The 26,113-nt window shown below is 33.9% G+C and overlaps 1 protein-coding gene across 2 annotated transcripts in view; it reads left to right on the top strand.

Moving 5' to 3' along the window:
• MYO9A (myosin IXA) overlaps positions 1-26,113 on the top strand; it is a gene marked incomplete at its 5' end in the record, with an annotated part of 231,895 nt that overhangs the window by 18,385 nt on the left and 187,397 nt on the right. For both annotated transcript variants that reach the window (XM_079698961.1, XM_079698962.1), the window contains 6 exons: positions 2,157-2,256; positions 3,771-3,827; positions 9,550-9,647; positions 11,853-11,979; positions 20,467-20,556; positions 24,321-24,437. In XM_079698961.1, coding sequence (XP_079555087.1) covers positions 2,157-2,256; positions 3,771-3,827; positions 9,550-9,647; positions 11,853-11,979; positions 20,467-20,556; positions 24,321-24,437 — 589 coding nt within the window. The remainder of the gene's footprint in view (positions 1-2,156; positions 2,257-3,770; positions 3,828-9,549; positions 9,648-11,852; positions 11,980-20,466; positions 20,557-24,320; positions 24,438-26,113) is intronic.

Genomic DNA, 26,113 nt, shown 5'->3' with positions numbered 1-26,113 from the left:
GACTAACTAGCCTTAACTGACCTTTCTTCAAGTCCACTGATTCCTTCTTCTGCTTGCAAATCTGCTTTTGAGCTCCTCTAGAGAGTTTTTCATTTTAGTTATTATACTTTTCAACTCCAAAATTTCTTTTTTGATTATTTTTATAAGTTCTGTATACTTATTGAGAGCTTCTATTTGATGAGACAGCATTCTCATACTTTAGTTCTTTAAACATGGTTTCCTTCAGTTCTTTGAATGTATTTAAAACAGCTGATTAAAAGCCTTATCTAGTAAGTCTAATGTCAGGACCTCCCCAGGAACAGTTATTATTGAATGTTTTTTCTCCTTTGTATGTGGTATACTTTGTTTGTTTGTTTAATTAAAAATTTATTTATTTATTTATTTATTTCTGGCTGCATTGGGTCTTCATTGCTGCGTGCGGGCTTTCTCTAGTTGCGGCCAGCGGGGGCTACTCTTCGTTGCAGTGTGCGGGCTTCTCATTGCAGTGGCTTCTCTTGTTGTGGAGCATGGGCTCTAGGTACCCGGGCTTCAGTAGTTTTGGCACATGGGCTTCAGTAGTTGTGGCTCGCGGGCTCTAGAGTGCAGGCTCAGTAGTTGTGGCGCCTGGGCTTAGTTTCTCCATGGCATGTGGGATCTTTCTGGCCCAGGGTTTGAACCTGTGTCCCCTGCATTAGCAGGTGGGTGTCTAACCACTGCGCCACCAGGGAAGCCTGTATGTGCTATACTTTCTGATTTCCTTGCGTGACTTGTAAATTTTTGTTGAAAATTGGACGTTTTAAGTAATAATTGGACATTTAAAATAATCATGTGGCAGCTCTAGAAATGAGTTCCTCCCCTTCCAGGGTTTGTGGTTGTTACTTTTGTTTCTGCTGTTTGTTTTGTGAATTTTCTGAGCTAATTTGAAGTCTTTGAAAAGTATTCTTTTTCAAGTGTAGCTATTGAAGTATCTGCTTGGTTAGATTTAATGATTGAGCAGTGTGTTCCTTAAATGGTTGGAAACAGTAAGTCTCCCAGACTTTGCCTCAGGGCTCTCTATGGGTATTGGGCCATGACGTTTATTAACACCTAGGTAGGCATTTTGTAATTCTGCCTTAGCCTTTACTTTCTCCTTGTGCAGACCTTCTGGGTTAGTGATAGGTGAGAGGTTAGTATCTCCTCTTGTCTTTGCTGAGTGGACATGCAACCCTGGGCATGGGGACAGCCTTATGCATGCACATGGCCTTTTAGATTCCCAGGAACGTATTGGGGCTTTTCAAAGCCTCTGTGGATGTCTCATTTCCCACCTTTTCCCTTTAAGTTTTTTGGTTAGCCTACTGTGTGCCCCAACTTTTATTCATCGCTGCAGGAGGCTGATATGTTCAAAAATTGCCTATAATTGTTTCCTACAAATGTCTCTGGGGCAAAGATTTTTTTACTGGGCTAACACTGAGTCAGGTCAAATAAGGATAGTTTTGAAAATGGCTCCTTCCAAGGAACTACCAGACAGATCAGATAATCATATTTCTCAGGGAATGAGACTCTGAATGAGCCCCAACCCCGTTCTGCCCTCTTTTGGAGGCTGCCAGGCTTAGGGTGTCCACCTCAGTTGTAAGCTGTTGGTATTGAAAGCTACCATGGATCTGGTAAGCAGGAGGTGGAATAGGGCAAGTTAAAAGGCCATCAAGCTTCTGTTTTTACTGAGATTCAGCTGCTTTTCTTGTGTAAAAACTCTCTGGATTGCTGTTTTCTTTTGGTTAATTTCTAGAGTTGATTCTGACAAATTTGCCAGTTTTCTAATTGGTTCTGTGGAGAGAATTTTTAGAGGTCTCAAGTTTACTGTATTGCTGCCTTCACCTTTCTCTTTTGTATTCAGCATACAAAACATTATTTTATTTTGTAGTACTTATTTTTTATTTGGGCCACACTGTGCGGCTTGCTGCATCTTAGTTCCCCGACCAGGGATTGAACCTGGGCCACGGCAGTGAAAGCTCTGAGTCCTAACCACTTGACTGCCACTTGAATTCCCCTGTAGTACTTAAATATTGAATTTATCACCTTTGTATTAAAAAAATGAAGCAAAGCTGAAACAGTTTACTAATTAATGTTTTCTTTTTCTTGTTGAATAATAACCATTAGACCATGTTCATTATAAAGCCATACTTTTTTGTTTCCAACAGGAACTATCATGTATTTTATTACCTCCTGGCAGGAGCAAGTGAAGAAGAGAGATTAGCATTCCATCTTAAACAACCGGAAGAATATCATTATCTCAATCAGGTGAGAGTTCATGAAAAGCATTTTGAAATGTAGGGCATTATTAAATTTTAGCTCTTGAGGAAAGTTAATTTTCCTAGTACTTTGTTTCTGAAACCTGGTTGATAGTGAATATTAACTAGCATTTTCATGTATGCAATCTAAAAATCTATGTGATGCAGTTCTTAAGTTTTAAAATTATTATTATTCTTATATGAATTGGAAAAGATTAGTTATATGTGAACCTTTTGCTTTTTGTGAGACTCTTTAAGAGAATAATAAACTGTTTATAGATACTTCCTATTTAGAAAAATGCTTTACTCTTTCCAAAGTGATTTACCTTTTACAGACCATGTTAAATGTTACTAATGATTCATGCTTGCCCTTGTCAAAGGAATACTGAAACTTTATTTGCATGTTTGAAGTCTAATACATATACCTCTTTGCATGATATTATGATACTGACTTAGAGTATGATTATTTTTATAACTCAGTGATTATCCTATTAAACATTCAGTATGAAAATTCACTAAAGGAAATGACTTAGAGAATTTGTAACTTACCTTGTAACTCAGAATTCACCCCTAAACTTCCATAATAAGTAGTAATTCTCACAACTTTTCATTGCATTGGTTTCTCCAATTTTATTCCCCATATTAACAAAAATTCTAGAACTGGTAATAATGGAATTGGTCTGATAGTAGATCATTTAAATATCAGATTGTTTCCCCTCATTTTTTTGTTTGAGGCAAGATGTAATGTCTATGGAAAGAAATTCCTTTTGGGTAATTTAAAAAATTCTTATGAGGGTTTTGTAAGGAAATTGACACTTTGATATGGCTCGGTGATTGTAGTATGTATTTAGGGTTATGAAAGTAACATCTCAGACTTTTTGCAAGATATAGAGCATGCTGTATAACTGATATTTCCTAATTTTGAAACTACATATTTATATAAGCTAATATAACTCTGTATTACTATATTGAGAATTTCAAAATTATGTTATATATCACTTCCCAGTATGACACTAGGCATTTTTACTGTATTGAATTTAAGTATATTAAAAAAAATCATTGATTTAGCTTCTGAGTATTTTCCTTTCCTTTCCTGTTTAAACTATTTGCCTTATATATAGGTGATTAAATATTTTCCTTTTTAAAAAGTAGTAATTGCCCATAAATGAGCCGATAGTTGTTAGTATTAGAGAAATCCAGAGTTTATTGCATCTCTTCCAGATATTTTTTGTAATCAGTGTCCATACCATACATATTCTTGTCATAAGGTCAGTATTCAGAGACTATGGGACCCAGCAGTTACTATATTTCAGAGTAACTGAATAATAACAAATATGGATTGGTTATGATAATATATGATCTCCCAGAATCTGAATGTTTATACTTAGTTGTTTCTTGTTTTGTGCTGGTATACAAAATAACTTTCTCTGGTAACAGCTGTGCTACGTGAGCACTACATCTAAGAGGTAATTAGAGAAGTGTAATAATCATTACTTCTACCTAACTGATCTGCCTTACTTTCAGATAACAAAGAAACCCCTCAGACAGAGCTGGGATGATTATTGCTATGACTCTGAGCCGGTCAGTACAAGTGCCTAAATATTCTGTGTTCCTGTTAAAGGACCCTCACCTTGCTTATTTGCATCTGTCTTGTGACTTAGGAAGAAAATTAGCTAAAATACAAACAAAGAATCTAAGAAAGAAGATAAATCAATGTTTAATTTATTTGAATTGATTTATTTGTATGTGTATGGTTTATTGATTAAAAACCAGTCAATTTACCATTTTTGGATTGTTTTTGCTGTTTAGACTGTATTCAATATTTATTTTGACCATTAATAAATACATTGCATTCCTGATTTCAACATTGTTATGGATCCTTATGAACTATAGGATTTTTTTCCTTGAGATTTGTTTGTTTCAATTCTTTTTCAGTAGTTTAGTTACCCACATATTATGAGTAATATTTATTGTTTATTTTAAAAAGTTACATCCTTCCTGTTTTATATGTCAGGTAACAGTCTTTTCACATAATGAATGCATACTTTTTTTTTAAATAGCAAGAGAGGCTATAGCCTTTATGTAATTTTCCAAAAATTCCTATAAATAAGATTATTTTATGTTTTAAATTGAGAATGATTTAAGGGCATATATGATGTAATATAAAATGAGTAGGTAAATTTAGCTTTATTTGTTATATTTTGTACGAACAAGTTTGTAATTGTAAAAAGAACACAAAAAGTCTTTTTCCTTTACTTCAGTTTGCAATTAGGTCAGATGTGAGAGGCTGAAAACATGCACTCATCTATATTCATTAACTAATGAACTAATTTATTAACTGTTCCTCCTGTAAACATAACATGTCTTATTCTTTGCTTTAAATAACCATCACTTTAATTCTTACTGCATGTGATTACAAACTCCTCTAATTGGAAAACTATCAGAGTTGAGAAGTATTAGTAATTATGACATTAATTTTTTCCTTCAGTTTAATTGCATTACCATTTCATAATAAATCAAGTAATTTGCAGTTTCAGATTTAATATTTTGGAAAATAAATTTTAGACACTTAAATTTATAGATACTGATAACTTTTAATAGAAAAATTTTATGCTGTTTTGTCACTCTTGAGAAGCTACCATCTTTCGCCTAGTACACCAAGTGACTGTGTGTGCCTCATTGGGAAGTAGGTAGGAGACTGGGAAACTCATATGGTGAATATAAGACTTGATTGCCTTTACAGAGCTTATAGTGAAATTGTGAACTGGTCTGCTATTGTTTAGACAGTGTAAGTAATGCTTAAGAATTTTTGGGCTCTGAAGTAGATAGACCTGACTTGAATACTGGCTCCATCTACTTACTAGTTTTGAGAACCCAAGCAGGTCACTTATTCTTTTGTTTCCATCACCTATTTAAGGGAATAATAATGGTCTTTAACTTTCATGAGTATTAAATTAGTGCATCTAAAGAGTTTGATAGATTGCTTAATACTGTGTAAGCGCACAGTAAATGTTTCCCCCATCGCTGCCACCACTGAAAACATCACTCTCCATCTTTTCCTCTTAGAAGAACTTTGTAACCATACTCTCCTACTCCCTTAACATTACTTTCATCACTACCCTCCCATTTATTATGTTTTCAAATCTATTATAGTTAGAACTTTGATTAATTTCTGTTGCTTTTTATCCGCAAGGTAATTAATGCAAACAAGCAGTCTATTTGAGGATCTTTTGTTTTATTCTTTCCTCTTAGCTCCTCCTCATAGTATATTTGGGGGCAAACTAAACTTGTTTTACTCTGAGTTATTAGAACTTATGTGACTAGCATTATAGGAAGAGAGGATTAAGGAGGGTTCTGCAATTTGTGTTGTATTTTTTAACATACATTATTTGGAATTGTATAAATGATCCCAAGAGGAGCTATGGTGAGAAAATTGCTTTTGACAAGGGACCTGTTGTTGCCCATTGTACAGTGATTTAATTCGTTTTAAGGGTTATCCTATTAATACAAGCTCAAGCAACTAGTGTTTCATGGGAGATAGAGGATTTAGAACTGGATAGATTTTGGTTTGGCCACCCCTGTTATTTAGGTGACTTATTTAACCTCTGAGTCTATTTTCTTCACTATAAATGTACATACAATTAAGTATACATATGCATAATTAACTCCTTGTGTTTTGAGGATTTAGAGATTATAAACGGTAAGTGACTCTCATAATGACTGATATGTAGAAGATATTTAGTAAATGCTAATTTCCCTTCTTTAAATGGTAATAATCTATTCAAACAGTTTTACCTTAAAGCCAGTTCTGAATAACTTCAATGGAAACAGTTAGTGTCACCTAATTTTTAAATTTTTCTGAACCAAGCTTTGAATGATTTTAGGGTCCAACTATCAGGCGAGTTTAGTGAGAATTGCCAGAATAGTTCTTAGGATATTGACATTCCACCATGCTGCAGAGGATTAGAACTCATATCTCAGTGAGGCCAAGCTTCCATCCTGGTCATTACTGCCTTTATAGGAACCCAACCATTTGTATAGTACCTGGCCTCCCATTTTCCCATGAGGTAGACCTTCTGCAGGAATCCTGATGCAACTTGGGCAGGAATCTTTGAATTCATAATGTTTCCATTCTCCCTATTTTAAGTATTTCTACAACATAGCACTCTTACTGCTATTCACTGTCCAACAGTTTATAAATTTGTGGTCACTCCCTTAAATACTGCCTTTTTGGCTTTATGCCAGTCCAATATGAAGGTCTCTGCATGCTGCACAACTTCCTTTGCATATATTTTTCCATTTAAAAACCACTTTAACATCCGTATTATGTTTGATCATTATAAAACCCCTGGTTGTAGTTAGTATGATTACCTTTCACACCAGAAGCAACAGTGGCTCAGAATTTAAGTGACTTCCCCCACGGTGATGAAGCAAGTTAATAGTGTAATTGGGATTCAAATCAGGCTATGTTCTTTATATTCTTTTTTCTTAAATGATCTTCAGCATCTTTACTAATTCTCAAAGTCAATTATTCCTATTTATGTCCTATATTATCAACTGGTAGCTATAAAAAAGTATGATTTTTATAAGCACCATTCTAAGAAATATATACAGCGTAGGAGAAAAATGTGTAATTTGACTCTGCTCTTCACTTTCTCTCCTTCATAAATGTTTACTATATGCCAGGCTTATTGTAGGTGCTTATAAATGAGAAAGCATTCTCATCATCTCATACAAAGGGAAAAAAGGCTGATAGCATGAAGGAACATTTTGGTGTGTTTGTGGGGAGTGTGCAATGGCGTGTTATCAAGTAAGACTAGAGCCTGAGCTAAGTTTGACAAGAGGAATCAACTATTTTCTTTCAGTGGAAAGGGTCCTAACAGTTGTTGGTTAGTTCCCTGCCTTATTCTTTGACCCTTACCATTTCATTGTTTTCTAAATGACCTCCAACAGCTAGTATTTGTATCTTGGTGCTTGAAGGCTTTTCTCAGAACCCTTGTGCTCTTGCATGACCCTCTAGAAGTTCCTAGGAGTTAACAGCTTATCTCTAGAAGTCCTCAACCAATAACTCATGGGAGGTGGTATATAAGTGTTCCCGCTCCTTCACTTGTCTTTTTTTTTTGGCGGTACACGGGCCTCTCACTGTTGTGGCCTCTCCCGCTGCGGAGCACAGGCTCCGGACACGCAGGCTCAGCGGCCATGGCTCACAGGCCTAGCCGCTCCGCGGCATGTGGGATCTTCCCAGACCGGGGCACGAACCCGTGTCCCCTGCATCGGCAGGCGGACTCTCAACCACTGCGCCACCAGGGAAGCCCCACCTGTCTATTTTTTATACTGTTTCCCAGAGATTACTTTGGGATTAAAGTCCAGTTACCCACTGTGGTAGCTACTTTAATATTGTACCCTATTTAGGCTACATTGCCTTCCCTACATTCCGCTAGTACTTGTACTGTCTCAAGGTCTGCTTCCATAGGAACTCAGATTAAGATAAAGATATTTCTGGTCTGGTAGTTTAGTCCATCCTTAGTTTTTCTAATACCATTGTCATCAGGGAAATACACATTAAGTACAAGCATTTAAAAATTAATTATGATTTTGGTCTTCACTGAGACCATTTTGTATTTCCAAAGAACAATTTGATTATAGATAACAGCAAGTATAAATGTATTTATATTTTAGTTCTTTATTCAATTTATGTTCTCAATATTTTATACACATTGTTTTATTCATTCTTGTGGTAGATAAGAACAACCGTCAGTTATGAGAATCATTACTGTATCATTGAGTTTACACAAGTAGAAGCATAGTTCTCTTTTTCCCCACTGATTTATTATAGAAAACTTTTTACTAAATCATAAAATGAGTGAGCTATTTGTGGTTTTGGGGGGAAGAAAAGCAAGAGCTTTTAAAAAGCTTTACTATAGGTAAAAGAAAAATGTGTTAACTTAAAATTTTTTAGTAGGTAGGATGTTGGCATGTCTGTAGAAGTATGTCTTAAAATTGCTTACTAAAATTTTATAGTCAGAAAATTAAGTACATGGGTTCTCAGAAAGAACGTTTCTTGAATTTAAAAATTTAAACTATCCATGTATACCTTTCCATAGAGAATAAAAATATTTTTAATAGCATTCTAAAACTTAATATTTAATTTTAAATTTTATTATTTACATATATATTCATTAACTCATTCTTACAGTGCCTAAAGCAAGTTGTACATGGCAGATACTTGATAAATACTTTTTAAAAAATAAATGAGCACTTTGTTTACTTCTCAAAAAAGAATATCTCATTCAGTTAAATAAATCATTCATTGTATATCTACTTTAATAATTTCCCACTTTCTTCTTGGCACTGATTTGATATTGGAGAACTGCAGTAAATGAGACAAGTAATAGTTCATGTGTTCATTGAGTATTTAATACAATATTTCATAGGAAGATAGGCATTAAGAAAGTAAATACATGTGAGGAGGTTTTTGAAAATGTTAAGTGTAAGGGACTGTGAGAACATATAGTAAAGAGATTTAAAGACTTATTTATTGCTTTAAAGATTTAGATTATGTGTACCGCGTCACCGTTTGACTTTTGGGGGAAGTGAAATGCAAGAGTTGCTCTAGAAGAGTAGTATTTTTTTATTTGGTAGTACATAACTATTTTTACTGACTCATATCATGTATGTTATTTGCAGGTTTTTATACTTTCACATATACTTTTTTATTTTGCTCACTGATTACCATGTTGTTTATATTATTAGGAATATAATATTTGTTATTTCTAATATTGATATAATATAAACAGCTTTGTATTATAAAAGTCTAATCTCCACTTCTCAACTAAATTGTTGCCTGTTCTAAAATTTATTTTTGTGTCCCAGGATCTAGTTCACCTTGCATATGGGTAGACACTTATTAAATATTTGTTGAATAAATAACATTTGTTTGTGGAATTGAGCTCTCTTAAATGCTTTGGATCTCCAAGACTCTTCAGAACCACTCAAAATCAAACTATGTATCAGAACATTTTATACATATTGCTAGCTCTTAAGTTACTTTTGAGATCCTTGCTTGGGTGATTGTGAAAGAGGGAGAAAAGATAACCTACTGGTATTTTGGTAGGTGTGTGTTTAGTGTGCATACTTGTAGTAAGATAAGAAGGCTAATGAATTTGGCAGTGTCTAAATATTTCACCAGCTCTAATTTTTATAATAGGTATATTTATCTAAAATTACTATATTTCCATGTGGCTTAGGTTACTTTTCAATAGGTAGTCTTGATTTTTCTCCCCCTTTTTTCTTAAAAAAACAGGATTGCTTCACAGTGGAAGGGGAAGATTTGAGGCATGACTTTGAACGCTTACAACTAGCCATGGAAATGGTAGGATTTCTTCCCAAGACACGAAGACAGTAAGTTTATTTATTGTATTCTTATACCCTTGCTAGAGAATAAATCATGATGTGTGTTTCAAAAATTCCTCTTCTTTGATCCTTTGAAACAATTTTCTGATATTCCTGATCCAGTGCCTGATCCAGTTCCATCTTAACCGTTACTTAGAATTAGAAAATTTATTTTTCTAAAAGACTTGTTTTGAATTGCTTTCTTTTGTCATAAATCTTTGAGAGTCTGTTGAAAGTTGGAGCTCTTCTTCCTGTAAAATGTAATACATAAACATTTGCATATTATTGCAAGGGCTCATGGTGCCCCCCAAACCTCTCCATGTACCTTACCTAAAAACCATTGCTTTGTAACACTATTTTATAACTCCTTGTTTTCTATATCATTGATCTTTAATCTTATTAAGACGTGCATACATTTCAGTATAACATAATTTTCTGTGTATTTCAACTGTAAATTTATGTCTGTAGCATTGTGCTAAATGTATATTTTTCATTGTAAAAAAAGTAGAACTGTAAAAAGGTTGAGATAAGGATGGAGTAAATTATGCTTAAAATAAAGAAGTAAATTATATTTAAAATAAACTACTCTAAAGATGCAAATAACCTTAACCTTATAAGCTTTTTGAGAGCAGGGATTCTTAATTCATATTTATAAATCTTTTAATATTGAATTATAGTTTATTCAATTGTTTATAAGACATTTATTATTGCTGGAGACTATGCATCACATATTTGTGGGTGAGAAACATTATTGTGCTGATTATTGAATCCAAAATTCTGAAATAGTGTAATGTGCAACTATATAAACTACTACTAAAAGTAATTTTTTAAAAAATGGCTCATAAGTTTGTTTTTTTATGTTTTTGGCTTTCAGTAGTTTTTATATTTCAGTTGATACTGAGTTTCCTCTCTAACTCAGAATGTTTTTATGAAATATTCCTTTAGAATTGGCTTGTATTTTGTTTGAGTCGTGTTAATGACTCAATCATTTAAAAATTTTAAATTATTTGAAAAATTACACCTATGAATTAGATGTTGCTTCGGACCTCCGAAAGTACAGCTATTAGGTTCCTAACACAATATCTTTGTTTTATTTAAAATGCTTCCTAATTTTAGGAAGACACATAGTTAAAATTTCATAAGTAGAACAGATTTATTCTGAGGAAATAACTGGAGGAGGCACAAAGATATGTGTATATATAGATTTCTAGGAAGGGCTTTTAGATGGAGTATTCAACTGTGTTAAATGCCTTTGAGATATCATGTAAGTTAAGGACATAATATATTTTTCTAAGTTACATGGAGGTTCTTGGTAACTTCTATGAGACATTTTACTGGGAGGCAGATGCCAGAATGTGTTAGCAAATAGGGAATGACAAAGTGAAAGCAAGGAGTGTAAGTTAACTTTTCAATAAGCTTGTTTGTGAAGTGAAGATGTGGGATCTAGGATGGGTTGTTTAAAGTAAAAGAGAAGTGAGATTATTTTGATAGAAAGTTCTTGTCAGGTTCAGGCGAGAGCTAGAAAATTGGTATAATAATGTTCCAGAGTAAACTGAGTTCCTGAGATGTATAGCACAAGTGTAGGGATTAGTTGTTGTCTGGAGGAGGGGCATGTGTTCTTCTGAGACAGGAGGGAAGGACAGTCCAGATGCAGATGTTTCACCTTAAGGGCCTGATATTAGATAATATATCCCAGTGGCCTCATACTGTTTTTTAAAAAGCATTTATAATATGATGGGAAGTATAATATGACGTAGGAAAGCATTTAAAAAGTATAACTAATAATAAAAAATCACCTAGGTTACTTTGTTAAAATACAGATTCTAAGACCTTTCTTTTAAAGATTCTGATGCAGTAGATCTGAAATAGACAGTGTAAGGAAAGGACATTCCAGGCAGGATGAAAAGCGTTTAGAAAGTCCATGGACTTTTGAAACACTACGGCAGATTCAGACAATAGTAGGAAGTGCCCTTCAAATAGCTATATCTGACAGGTGATATAATTCTGAAAGGGTTATGTAAAGCGCTTTGCACAGTGCCCGACATAGTGAACACTCGATAAATTTTAGTTATTATAGTTATTATTATCCTATTTCTTATTTTTCTGAAGACTAAATGCTTTGTACTGGTTAATTTGCTTGATTAGAATTTTGGAATGAAATAAGCTTAGAGAATGCACATAAGCAAGCTGTAATTTATGGTTTTATTTTCACAGGATTTTCTCTCTTCTCTCAGCAATACTACATTTGGGTAATATCTGTTATAAAAAGAAGACATACCGGGATGACTCCATAGATATATGTAATCCTGAAGTTCTGCCTGTTGTCTCAGAATTATTAGAAGTAAGTGATTACATTCTCAGTTGTCATTTCAAATACTGGGTAACTTTTCAGTTTTTATTTTGTGTAACTAGTTTGTAGGTATAAATGGGTTAATACTTTTTATTAATAGTGTTACTCCAAAAGTTGGAATTTTTGCTGTTGTGTGTGCCAGAATCTTTAGAAGATTTGGGTTTTCTCCCCTGCCTGCCTTTGCCCCAGATATCCATGATTCCTCAATTTGCTGAATAGGATGAGTATTTCACTCTATACTGTATCATGTTCTAGGCCTTTGTAATTTTTCTCCTTCTATATTTGATATTTCCTCTCATAGTAGGATGTTGGTTAGATTATTTTATTTGAAGATGGGGTATCTGGATGGGTGGAGAAAAGGGTACTACTTTTTCTTTCTTCATGGCTGAATGGGAGCCAAAGGTCTTCATCTCCTATGACATTTCTTCCCACATCAGGGTCTTTATTATTACCTTATTCTTTCTTCCTGGAGTGATGATTTCTCATGTTTTCTGAGCTAACTACTCATCTTAAAAGGGATATGATTTTTGTAGGCCCTCTCCTCTGACAGGAAATATATGTGTGTATACTCCCCTGAGTATATTCACATATCTACAAATATTTTTATGTAACCATCTATATCTATATAAACATGATCTGCACAGCAAGGGAAACCATAAACAAAGTGAAAAGACAACCTACAGAATGGGAGAAAATATTTCCAAACAATGTAATTGATGAGGGATTAATTTCCAGAATATGCTAACAGTTCATACAGCTCAATATCAAAAAAACAAAACAACCCAGTCAAAAAAATGGGCAGAAGACCTAAATAGATATTTCTCCAGAGAAGACATACAGATGGCCAACAGGCACATGAAAAGATGCTCAATGTTGCTAATTATTAGAGAAATGCAAATCAAAACCACAATGAGGTATCATCTCATATCCATCAGAATGGCTGTCATCAAAAAGTCTACAAATAGTAAATGCTGGAGAGGGTGTGGAGAAAGGGGAACCCTCTTGCACTGTTGGTGGGAATGTAAATTGGTGCAGCTGCGATGGAGAACAGTATGGAGGTTCCTTAAAAAACTAAAAGAAAAATAGAGCTATAATATGATCCAGCAATCCCACTGCTGGGCATGTATCCAGTGAAAACTCTAACTCGAAAAGACACATGCACCCCAGTGTTCATAGCAGCACTATTTACAATAGCCAAGACATGGAAGCAACATAAATGTCCATTGACAGATGAATGGGTAAAGATGTGGTGTGTGTGTACACACACACACACACACACACACACACACACACACATACACATACAGATACGTACACACACAATGGGATATTACTCAGCCATAAAAAAGAATGAAATAATGCCGTTTGCAGCAACATGGATGTACCTTGAGATTATCATACTTAGTGAAGTAAGTCAAACAGAGAAAGACAAATATTGTATGATATCACTTATATGTGGAATCTAAAAATATGATACAAATGAACTTATTTACAAACAGAAATAGACTCACAGACATAGAAAACACATTTATGGTTTACCAAAAGGGAAAGTGGGAGGGAGGGATAAATTAGGAATTTGGGATTAACCGATACATACTCCTATATATAAAATAGATAAACAACAAGGACCTACTGCATAGCACAGGGAACTGTATACAGTATCTTATAATAACCTGCAATGGAAAAGAATCTGGAAAAGAATACATATTTATATTTATTGTATATCTATATAAATAAAACTGAATCACTTTGCTGTACACCTGCAACATTGTAAGTTAACTATACTTCAGTAAAAAAATAAAAATTAAAAAAAAGATAAACATGAGATTATACTGTTGTTTCTAACTAATCTATTAGCACATGTATCATTCTAGCCTCCTCCCCTTGCTTATCTGTAAACTCACACTCTAACAGTGAGGAAGCTGTCTCCCATCAATCTGCCATTCATTTAGGTATTCAATTCTAGTATACCTGTAAAGCAGTATTAGAATTTTTAACCCATATATCTGTGGGAAATGACTTTATGGTGTCGTGTTACCCCTAGTTTTACAGACTCCATTTATTTCCAGAATTACTTAGGTCAGCACCTTTTCCTCCCACCCCCTTCACTGAGGTTGTTATATTTGTCATACAGTTTTCATGTCATGGTCTGTATTCTTTTCCTAAGATTCCCACAACATCTTAAATAATTTTCTAAAAATTTGTACACATTAAGATTCACTCTTTTTGCTATTTAGGTTGTGACAGATGCATAATGTCATGTATCCTCCACTACATTATCATACAGAATAGTTTCACAGCCCAAAAAATTCCCTGTGCTTCACCTATTCAATCCATCGTAGCAAACTACTGATCTTTTTACTAGCTCTGTAGGTTTGCCTTTTCCAGAATATAACATAATTAGAGTCATATAGAATGTAGCCTTTTCAGACTGATTTGTTTCACTTAGCAATATACATTTAAGATTCATCTGTGGCTTTTCCTGGCTTGATAGCTCATTTCTCATTATTGCTGGGTAATATTCCATGGTGTGGATGTATTATACCACAGTTGATTTATCCATTCATCTGTTGAAGAGCATGTTGATCGTTTCCAGTTTTTTGCAATTATGAATAACCTTTTTTTTCTGTTAAAATGTCACTTATCTTTCAAATCTTGGTTCATATACTACTTCATGGGACTTAACCATATTAAAGGGTCTAAACTGACTCTATCAGCATAGAACATTTGCTTCTCCTTAGCATAGTTCAGTATTGGCTTTGTAGCATAAAGTTAATTGTTTACCAGTTTGTGTCCATTATAAGGTGGCAGCAATGTTCTTTGAGAGCAATGGATGCCTCTTATTGATCTAACCTTACAGTGTTTATTATTTTGTACATGCCTTGCTGTTGCTTATTAACTTTAATGGAATGAGTTAGCCTGGAAGAAGGGTCAGGAGGGAGTACCTTGAATTGGAACTAGATTCACTCATTGGAAAGAAGTTCCAGGGTGTGGAGTGTGGTATCTGAAAGCTGTAATTTTGAAGGTCATGAGGGTCAGAAAACAGATGTATTTCAGGCAGGCATTTCAGGTGATATTTTAGTCAAACATTTGGTATTGTGACTAGTGGTCTTTCTTATAAGTTCAGGCATTCAGCAAGTACCAAGGCTTCTAGTCCTAGTGCAGTATTACTTTTTTTGGTGAGAGACTAGTAAGAGGAATTCAGGCAATTTAAAGAGGTATTGGTAAAAAAAGGAAAAATCCAATTCTGAGAATTGGACTTACCAGTGTCAAAGTTAGAGTAACAACTAAATGTGATTTGATGGCAAATCTCACTTTTGAACTCAGGCTTCTCAAATTCCTTCTTGTTATACATAGTTTGGACTGGTTCTAGGAATGGAGGTTTAGTAAGTAGAAAGATGATAATCTTCAAAGTCAATGAGCTAGAGAAGGTCTGAAAAGACCTACCAGGGTATCCTGCCTATAGTTAGATCTTATTTTAATTTATTATTATTATTATTTTTTAATTAAAAATTTTTTTTTGGCTGCACGGCTTGTGAGATATTAGTTCCCCGACTGGGGATCGAACCTGGGCCCTTGGCAGTGAGAGCGCAGAGTCCTAACCACTGGACTGCCAGGGAATTCCCATAGTTAGATCTTATTTTTAAATATGGTTTTCTCTAATTGATTAACATTGATAATGATAATTGGAACCTTAAGGCTTTCATTGAAATAAGATTGAAAGATAGGCACAATAACTGGTTTAATTAAAATGTAAACTCTTTAGTAAAGGTTTAATTTAATTTCCCTCCTTCCCAAAGTGATTCAATTCAATAATAAATATAGATTTAGCTTTTAAGAACAAATAATGGTTTAATTTTATTTATTTTTTCCAATTATTTTTTTAAATTTATTTTTTCCAATTATTTTTTGTAGTTACCTCAGGCAGTAGTGAACGGTTTGCGTCTTCTGTGTACTAAATCCTATCTGGGGTAGATGCTTGTAAAATTATTAAAAGCGAACAAGCTCCAATAGATTAGTTGTATTTAATTGTGGAGCATGTTTTTGTTGTGCAATATTAGAACCATCATCATTACCATAAATTGTTCAATTTTTAGTAGATTTATGTGTTTTGAGTATATTTAACATCTATTGAAACTATTAAAGAATGAATTTTTAATATACATATCAGTTTCTCAATTAGGTGAATATGAGAAACATTGTAGATTGGATATTGAGCCCATTGCTAATTATTAATATTTTGTATTAATAAAGTTTATTTATTTATTTATTTATTGGCCTCAACACGCACCTTGCAGGATCTTAGTCCCCGACCAGGGATCATACCTTGGCCCCAGCAGTGAAAGTGCCGAGTCCTAACCACTGGGCTGCCAGGGAATTCCCTCAATAAAGTTTATTTTAAAAATTTAAAGTCATATTTGCACGATTAAGACTATTCAGAAAATTATAGAGGTAGCTGATTAAAATATGAATTCAGTAATTTTTTTTAGGATGTTTATCAAAATACAAGCAAGATTAGTGTGTTTTGTGTGATTTTGTGTGTATGTGTGTAGATCTGTGTATGACCACTGTCAGGTTTTAGTGTCAGCATTAAATCAGCTCCTTAAAATGAATTGGGTGGTTTTTCATTCTTTAAAAATTTTTTTCTGCATCTAAAAGAGGAATCATTAGCAGAAAATCATATGTTCCTTAAAGATTTGAACAATATCAACCCTGTGACCAATTGTATTTGATGTTCTTCCAGTTAGTTTTGTGTTGACTGATTTCTCAGAATTTTCAAATCTGGCTTGGGTTGATTTTGATAATTTATGTTGTTCTAGGAAATAATTTGTTGATTAAATGTTTAAAACTTATTACTTTTGCATTCTTTTTAAATATTTTGTTGATGTCTAAAAATTTTTTTTCTATGGTATTAGCTTTCAGCTTTCTATTTGTGTTTCTTAATTTTTTCTTTTGATATGTGAGATTTGTCTTTCATTTCTTATTTACTTATTATGTATTGATTTCTATTTTAATATATTTTCTTCTTTTTTTCTGTTAAATTATGAAATGTTTTCAGCATACAATATATGTGGAAAACAGCATGATAAATACCTGTGTACTTGAAACCTCATCCAAGTAATAAAATATTGCATGTATTTGAAGTCCACTGTGTTACTCTGCCCCCAGCAGAAGTAAATACTACTATGAATTTAGTTTTTTTCCAGTTTTTATTAATTGAAATTTTAAATGCAGTCGAAAACAGAGAGAACCCCAAGTACCCCTCATATAATGAACATAACCCAAGTACCCATTGTTAAGCTTCATCACTTATTAATGTGGCCTCTCTCTTTTTATCTGTATCTTCACCTGTTCCTTCCCAATTTTTTAAAAACAAATTCCAAAACAAAATCCCAAATATCTAAAAGATAATTTAGATGTTTTAAAAATATTCACAATAATTAAGAACCTACTGTATAGCACAGGGAACCCTACTCAATACTGTGTAATGACCTATATGGGAAGAGAATCTAAAAAAAGAGCAGATATATGTATATGATTAACTGATTCACCTTGCCGCACACTTGAAACTAACACAACACTGCAAATCAACTATACTCTAACAAAAATTTAAAAAAACTAAACAATATTATTAAAACACCTAAAAAAAATTAACAGTTGTTTTTTAGTCTCAGACATATAGTCAGTGTTCAGATTTTCTTTTTCGTTTATGATTTCTCTACAGTTTCTTAGTTTTCATTGAGTTATAAATAACATACAACATTAGTTTCAAGTATAAAGCATAACATTTCAATATTTGTATATATTTCAAAATGATCACAGTAAGTCTGGTCATCTTTCAGCATACATAGTTACAAAAAATTTATTTTCCTGTAATTAGGACTTTTAAGATCAACTCTCTTAGCAAGTTTCAAATATGGATTACAGTTTTTATTAACTGTTGTCACCATGCTGTACATTACATCTCCATGACATGTGACATTTATTTTATAACTGGAAGTTTGTACTGTTTTGACTTGAATTTAGTTTTTGTCATTCCTATTCTTGTTTTTACACTTTCAGAATAGGTAGGTGTTTCTTTTCATAAAGAATATATAGTTTAGTTGTTCTGCATGTTTTGAGACTTTATATAAATGTTATACTATATGTATCATTCTAAAACTTGACTTTTTCACTTCATATTTTGTTTTTGAGATTTTTCAGTCCTGGTTTATATATTCTAGATTCTTATTTTTAGCTGTTGTATAAAATTCTGTTATATGAATAAAACAGTGTATCTTTTTTAGTGGGGAGTGAAGTTGTTTGTAATTTTCCATTTATAGATAGTACTATGACAGGCATTCTTGTACATGTCTCCTTGTTAACATGTGTGAGAATTATTCTAGGGTATGGTCCAAGGAGTAGAATTCTTGGGTTATGGTATATACACATATTGAGCTTTACTGACACTGACAAATTACTCTCTACATGGTTGTACCAATTTATGCAAGTGTATGGAAGTAACCTATGCTCCATGTTGTAGCCAGCTTACATTTGTTTGTTCCTTTAAAAAAAATTTCTTGAGTCTACTACATAGGTCATTTATTTTTAAATATTTTAAAAATAATTGCTTACATGAACAAATATACCTCACAATAATACTACAGTGGTTTTTTAAAAAAATTATTTATTTAATTTACTTATTTTTGGCTGCATTGGGTCTTCATTGCTGTTCGTGGGCTTTCTCTAGTTGCGGCGAGCAGGGGCCACTCTTTGTTGTGGTGCGCTGGCTTCTCATTGCAGTGGCTTCTCTTGTTGCGGAGCGCAGGCTCTAGGCACGTGGGCTCCAGTAATTGTGGCACATGGGCTCAGTAGTTATGGCTCGCGGGCTCTAGAGTGCAGGCTCAGTAGTTGTGGTGTGCGGGCTTAGTTGCTCCACGGCATGTGGGATCTTCCCAGACCAGGGCTCGAACCCGTGTCCCCTGCATTGGCAGGTGGATTCTTAACCACTGCGCCACCAGGGAAGCCCCACAGTGGTTTTTATCACATATGTTTTTTCTTTGTTTTCTTAGTTTTGTCATTTTGTGTAATCTGGTATTAATATTTTTTGTTGTTGTTGTTCCGTGAAATATTTTAAATATATCTGAAAGGTTGAGGTTTTACATTTAAACTTTGGCTGTTCATTTTGTGAAGTTAATGTGCCTCAAATCGTTTCCATCTTTTGGAATTTGAAGATTGAGCAATGGATGCTCCAGAAGAAGGTGTATTTTCTTTGTTGTGTAATCATATTTTAAAAATGGTCGACCTGTCATGAATTTGCTGGTGACAGGGTAATGCCTCACTCTCTTGTTTTAAAACTCAGTTTCTCCTTGTACTCGTCTTTTTGCTTGATATATTTTATATCATATTGTTTACATAAAATTTTATGAATGTCAAAGCTTTATTATGTATGGATGCTTTTATAAAATGGTCTTGTTTACCATTTCATGCCCATCAGCATGGCAAAAACCAAAAGTCTGATGATACCAAGTATAGTCAAGGTTTGAAGAAATAAGAACTGTCAGTGCTTCTGCTAGAGAGAGCAAATGGGTAAAACCCATGTACAGGAGTTTGGCAATATCCTATAAAGCTGAAAATAGGTACACTACAACCTGGTAATTCCACGTTCAGGTATGTACTTCAGAGAAACTCTTGAACTCACATGCAAAAATATTCACTGCAGTTTATTTTCTGATGGTGCAAAATTGTGAATAGCATAAATGTCTACAAGTAGGAGAATGGATTGTGCATGGTGGTAATTTATATAGTGAGATGCTATATAGCAGTTAAAACGAATAAGTTTGATCTAAATTACCAACATAGATCTCAAAAACATGTTTGTAATATAAAAACATGAACTGAAATTATACATATATATGTATGTGTGTATGTGTGTGTGTGTGTATAAAAACATGAACTGAAATGATACATGTGAAATTCATGATTGTGTTGGCCTCTAGAGAGAGAGTAAGAACAAAGGAAGCATCAACTTTATCTTAAAGTTTAACATCTGTAAGTGAAAATAAACATCCGAAACATCAATAAGTATCCATTATAATGTCCCTGGAATTCAAGAAGTATTGTCACTTTTTAGTCCTTGTCTCCAGGTTGTGGGATTATGGTTGATTGTCTTAAAATATTTTTTGTGCCATTCTGTATTTTTCATACTCTGCACGATGAAACATGTTTCTCTATTATGATCAGAAAGAAAACTTTAATTTAAAAGGCCCCATCTGTCTTATTTACCCTTTGTGTCTTTTTTATGGTGAAGTATGGTGAGTGGGACACTTAAATTCCACTTTGGCCAATATTTAAATTGCCCAGTGAATTGTCTTTTTGTTTTTTCTCTGTTGCATATTTACTAATCTCAGTAATTTTTTTTCTCTATTTGACTTTTCAATAAATAATTCAACCATAGTCATAAATCTTTTATATTGAATTTACTTTTCCACTGTATAGGTTAAAGAAGAGATGCTATTTGAAGCACTAGTTACAAGGAAGACCGTGACAGTGGGAGAAAAGCTTATTTTACCATACAAACTGGCAGAGGTATGAATAGATTTTCTTTGAAATCAAGGAACTCTGAACATTTTTAGAAGTTTAGGTTTATATTCTTTCTGTTAATAGAGTGAAAATAGCAGTATGGATTGAAATATTTTCTGGGCTCTTGAAATTTATCATGAACTTTATGTCAACTTTGAAACTTAAAGTTGAATGTAATTTTAAACAATACACTTACATTTTTCTCCAATGATCTCAATCTGATCACGGTTTTTAGGTTTCATAGTATTACTATGGGATAAGTAGATGGTAGGTAGAATTAAAATAAGCAGTCTTTAACCCAAATGATTATTCCTTGTTGAGCACATCATATCTTCCAGCACATCATACTCTTTTGGTTTACTTTTTCATTGTTGGCCACTCCTTTGCAGTTCTTTTTGTTTGTTTTTTCTTTTCTTCCTGACTTCTTAAAGATTGGGTGCCCTAGGACAGTCTTTGTCTTTTCTTCTCTATACTCTTTATCTAGATTTTCTCACTTAGTCCCATGGCTTTAAATATCATCTGTATAGTAAGGCTTCCAGGTAAGTTTTATTGCTATAGTGTGCCAATATTACTATTATACCACTCAGGTGTATAGGAGTAGGAAAGTTATTGAAAAGCCTACTATTTTATGGTGAAATTTTATGAAAGTGTTGAGAAATCAAACTGACAATTATAAAGATAGGACAGGAATATGAGATTGGAAGTCAGAGAGGTGGGGAAACAGTGATTTAACTGTAGAGAATGCTTTCTAGGCAGACATTGATTAATTTATCCCATTGATCCATTTATCCCATTTTTGGGGTCTCTCCTAATTGTACCTACAGGTCCACATTTCTTCATTATATCAGGTATCTTATATCATATTTTATAGTTGCCAACTTTGAGAGCTCCTTTCTAGACAAGAGCAAAAACCAAATCGTTTTAAGAGTTTTGTTCATCTTTTACATAAAAGTTCAATGCTTTTATATTTTCTTTCTCAACTTTTTTCATTATTAAATATTTCTTTATGTTTATTTACATGTTTAACTTTAACTTCAACATTTTGAGATTATTTTTGTAGCCCCTGCTTTATTTTTGTTTATGTTTGTTTGGTATATTTATTTGTTTAGTAAATATTTGAAAACACTTTTTGTGTCTGGAATTGTGCTAGGCATTATGAGTAAAATGAAGAGCAGTCCGTAAGGATTTTAGTATTTTGTCTGAAGAGCAATGGAAAGAAGTGTTTTAAGCAAAAAAGTTGCCTTAGATATTTTTTTAAGGACAATCTGGCAGCAGTGTGAAAAAATCAGTTGGAGGAGAGCGTGTTAGTTTTCTATAGCTGTATAACAAACTTAGTGACTTAATATAATACAGATTTATTAACTGACAGTTTCCATGGATCATCAGTCTGGGCACAGGTTAGCTGGGTCCTCTGCTCAGGGTTTCACCAGGCTGATGTCAAGATATTCATAATGGCTGTGATCTTATCTGAGACTCTTCTAAGTTCACAGGTTGTTGACAGGATTCACTTCCTTGCAGTTGTAGGACTGAGATCCATAATTTCTTGTTGGCTGTTAGGGGCCATTCTCAGCACCTAGAGTCTACTTGCCATTTCCTGCCATGTGGTCCTGTACACAACATGGCAGTTTGCTTCTTCAAGGCCAGCGGGGGAATCTCTGATGGATGGGCTCAGTCCCTAGTAAGTCAGCTCTACCCAAGACAGTATCTCTTGGGTTAACTAAAAAATTCACCTGATTTTGGGCCACAATTATATCTTTAAAATCCCTTCACCCTTGTCATATAACATAAGATAGTTATGGGAGTGAAATCCATCATTTACAGTCCTGTTCACACTTACTGGGAGAGGATATAGAGAACATGTACACCTGGTGATGGGAATCATTCTAACACAGAGGGCAAGAGTGAATGTGGAAAGATGAGTTTGGAGGCTATAGTAGTTAGTACTCCTGAGGAGAAAGATGCTTGCTGCTATGTCTAGAATGGTGACCTACTGATAGGGAGAAATGAATGTATTTAAAAAGAAAGAAATTTAGATGGTAAAATCAACAAGATTGGGCAATGATTTGCTTAGTGGGAAGCAGGGAGGAAGAAGGAGATGTCAAGGATGAATCCTGGTTTTCTGGTACACACAACTGTAGAATACTGGTACCATTCAGTGAGAAAGGAAACACTGAACGAGATCTTGTTTGAGTGAGAAAATAATTAATTGGTATTTGGGCTTATTGAGGTTAAGCTGTGATAGGCAAGACTGCATTTCAGAGAAAACAGGCTAAAAGTATAATATTGTGAGTTATGGTATAAATAGGCATTATATTTGTATATTTGGTATATTTGGATTCTCTAAATATTTTAATTTGATATGGAGGTTTGTCTTTTAACTACAAAATTCAACTCATTTATATTCATTGTAATAACGAACATGTTTTCTTACTGTGTGTTTTAAAATATTTTGCTTTTGCTGAATTTAATCAGATCATCTTTATTCTTTTTCCCCTCCTCTGGGGAAAATAGAATGGTTATTCTCTCTATATATTCTACTATTGACTTTCTTTTTATTTGAAAGATACTTGGTTGATAACTTGCCTAAGAATAGAATTTTAGGGCCACATCCTTTTTTCTCTCAGAATTTCTAAACGTTTTCCAATTATTTTCAAGTGTCTAGTGTTGAAGATAGAGAATTTAATACCTGTCTTCTCTTTCCTATGTAGGTGATAGTTTAGGTAGGTAGTTTTTGTTCTGGAAACTTGAGGGTTTTTTTTTTTTTCACTGAAATTCAGAAATTCATTCATCATCTATGTGTGGTCAGTTATAGTATTGTCTCCATTTTACAAATGTAAAAAAGCTGTAGCCTAAGAGTTTAAGTAACTTGACCAAGGTCAAATAGATGGAATAAGTAGAGAAACCGGGACTGGGAGATAGTCTAGCTCTTAATCAACACTCTCTACTTCCTCTAAAATTAAGAACATAGATATAAATATGTACCTGAATATACAAGCTTCAAAATAAGTCCCTAGATGAGAAGGACATAAATTATTAGGATTTGTATTCTTTTAAGTTCTAGGACTCAGCTGTCTAAGATACATGCCCCACAACCCTCTTTTTAGGTTGAGGTACTTTCTAAATGTTGGATTTTCTTTAAGTAATAGACTTCATTTTTTAGACTAATTTCAGATTTACACAAAAATTGAGCAGATAGTACAGAGAGTTTCCATAAACTGGGGAAAGCTTGAGGTGAGGGGAAAAAGTAAATCACATAACTCCATAATGAAAGAATTGTTACTGTTTGGGGATGGAGAAATTCTGGAGGTTACTGTGGATGACAAGCTGAAGACAGCCAGGAGTGTAATTGTGGTGGTATGACTAGGATTCCACAGATAACTGATGCCTTTTTGATAATTGATTCCTATGCCTGGAATACTCTTCCCCCCTTTAGCTGGCAAAGTTCATTTATTTATAAAGTTCCTATTCTACCTTCTTTACTAGGTGAAATATATACCCCAGTTTTCAGTAAAAGTGTGTTGAAATGTGTGGACTCATGTTTTGTTTCCTTTATCTTTCATGGCAGTTTTAGCCTGGATTCCCTGAGTTGGATTAAATTAATGAGTATATATAAAAAACTTCAATTGTAGGTTATTTATATTGAAAGAAAAATTAATTTCTAATTCAGGATAATAAGCTTTTTTTCTTGAATGAGAGCAAAACACTTTGTTATAGTATCTTAGTCAGATTGTTGCCAATTTCACTTAGACTCCTAACTTTTTTTTTTGCAGGCTGTGACAGTGAGGAACTCCATGGCTAAGTCTTTATATAGTGCCCTGTTTGACTGGATAGTTTTTCGGATTAACCATGCACTTATGAATAGTAAAGATTTGGAGCAAAATACCAAGGTAGACATATATTGGATTATAATATATTTTTCCTGAAAAACTGTTTTAATAAAATGGGTAATGCATAAAATTTTAAAACATAGAATTATATAGAGTAATAAGTATCACTTTTTATCTGTATTCCCTGCTATTTCTCTCCTTATTTCTGCTTCTATGATCCTATTCAGTGAAACTGTTCTGTGTGTCTTTCCAGAGCTTTTTTCCTATGTACTTACATTCCTATAGATGTACATGTACAGAGTTGCTTTTAAACATAAAAATAGGATCATGCTATCTGTATTGTTTCTAATTTGTATTTTTTTTTACCTGGTTATGTCTTGAAATATATCTAGACCTCATTATCTTTAATATTTAAATGTAAAACGTAAATATTTAAATGTAAAATTGCTCTTACATGACCTTTTCATAATTCTAATCTAATATACCAAGTTGACTTATTTTTTAAAATTAATTAATTAATTTTATTTTTTGCTGCGTTGGGTCTTCACTGCAGTGCATGGGCTTCTCATTGCAGTGGCTTCTCTTGTTGTGGAGCACAGGCTCTAGGCGTGTGGGCTTCAGTAGTTGTGGCACGTGGGCTCAGTAGTTGTGGCTTGCGGGCTCTAGAGCACAGGCTCAGTAGTTATGGCGCACGGGCTTAGTTGCTCCGTGGCATGGGGGATCTTCCCGGACCAGGGCTCGAACCCATGTCCCCTGCATTGATAGGTGGATTCTTAACCACTGTGGCACCAGGGAAGTCCCAAGTTGACTTATTTTTGAAGATCATTATTTTCACTGTTTTTTGTAAGGGCTTAGAATTAGTCAGCAGTATTAATCACACAAAATACTCTTAATGGAGACTTTTAAAAGTCTCTTACTATTTATCACTCATTACATCAGTTTGCCCAGTATCTCTCTTAGCACCAGTGGAGAAAAATTTTTTTCATTTAATCAAAATTGTCATACAACTGTATTTTAAGAATAAGGTGGGGTGGTGAGAAGAATGGTGGTTTGGGATATTAGAACTGAATATTTATCATCCATAGTAAGAAGTTAGAAGGTAATTTTTGGAGGTAAAATATCAAGAAATAGAGGAATAAACATTTTTTACTATATTATACTATTCTTTACCAAACAAGTAAAAAGATTTGAGTGTTGTTGACTTTACGGAGCAGAAATTGAGGGTGGAGAAGGGATTGTTGTTTTTGTTATAATCCTTTTAGAACTGTTTAATGTCATAAATCTTGTGTGTTTCTTTTTTTTGATAAAAATTTTTAAAGTTTTAACTTCAAGAAACCACATATTCTGATATCCCGTTTCATTTCTAGCCTGTGTAAGACTATTTAAACATACCTGTTAGCTTGATTCTTTTTTTTTTTTTTTTTTTTTTTTTGTGGTACGTGGGCCTCTCACTGTTGTGGCTTCTCCTGTTGCGGAGCACAGGCTCCGGACACGCAGGCTCAGCGGCCATGGCTCACGGGCCCAGCTGCTCTGCAGCATGTGGGATCTTCCCGGACCGGGGCACGAACCCATGTCCCCTGCATCGGCAGGCAGACTCTAAACCACTGCGCCACCAGGGAAGCCCAATTCTTAATGCAGAATTTTATTGGGATAGAGAAGTCAAACTAGGAAAAATTGCATGATCCTTTTGGCATAACCAGGCATAGCTAGGAATAACCTAGCTTTACTTTAGTAAC

This window comes from Hyperoodon ampullatus, assembly GCF_949752795.1.
Source record: "Hyperoodon ampullatus genome assembly, chromosome: 3".
NCBI classification, from domain to species: Eukaryota; Metazoa; Chordata; class Mammalia; order Artiodactyla; family Ziphiidae; genus Hyperoodon; species Hyperoodon ampullatus.
This window is presented reverse-complemented; position numbering and strand designations above follow the sequence as displayed.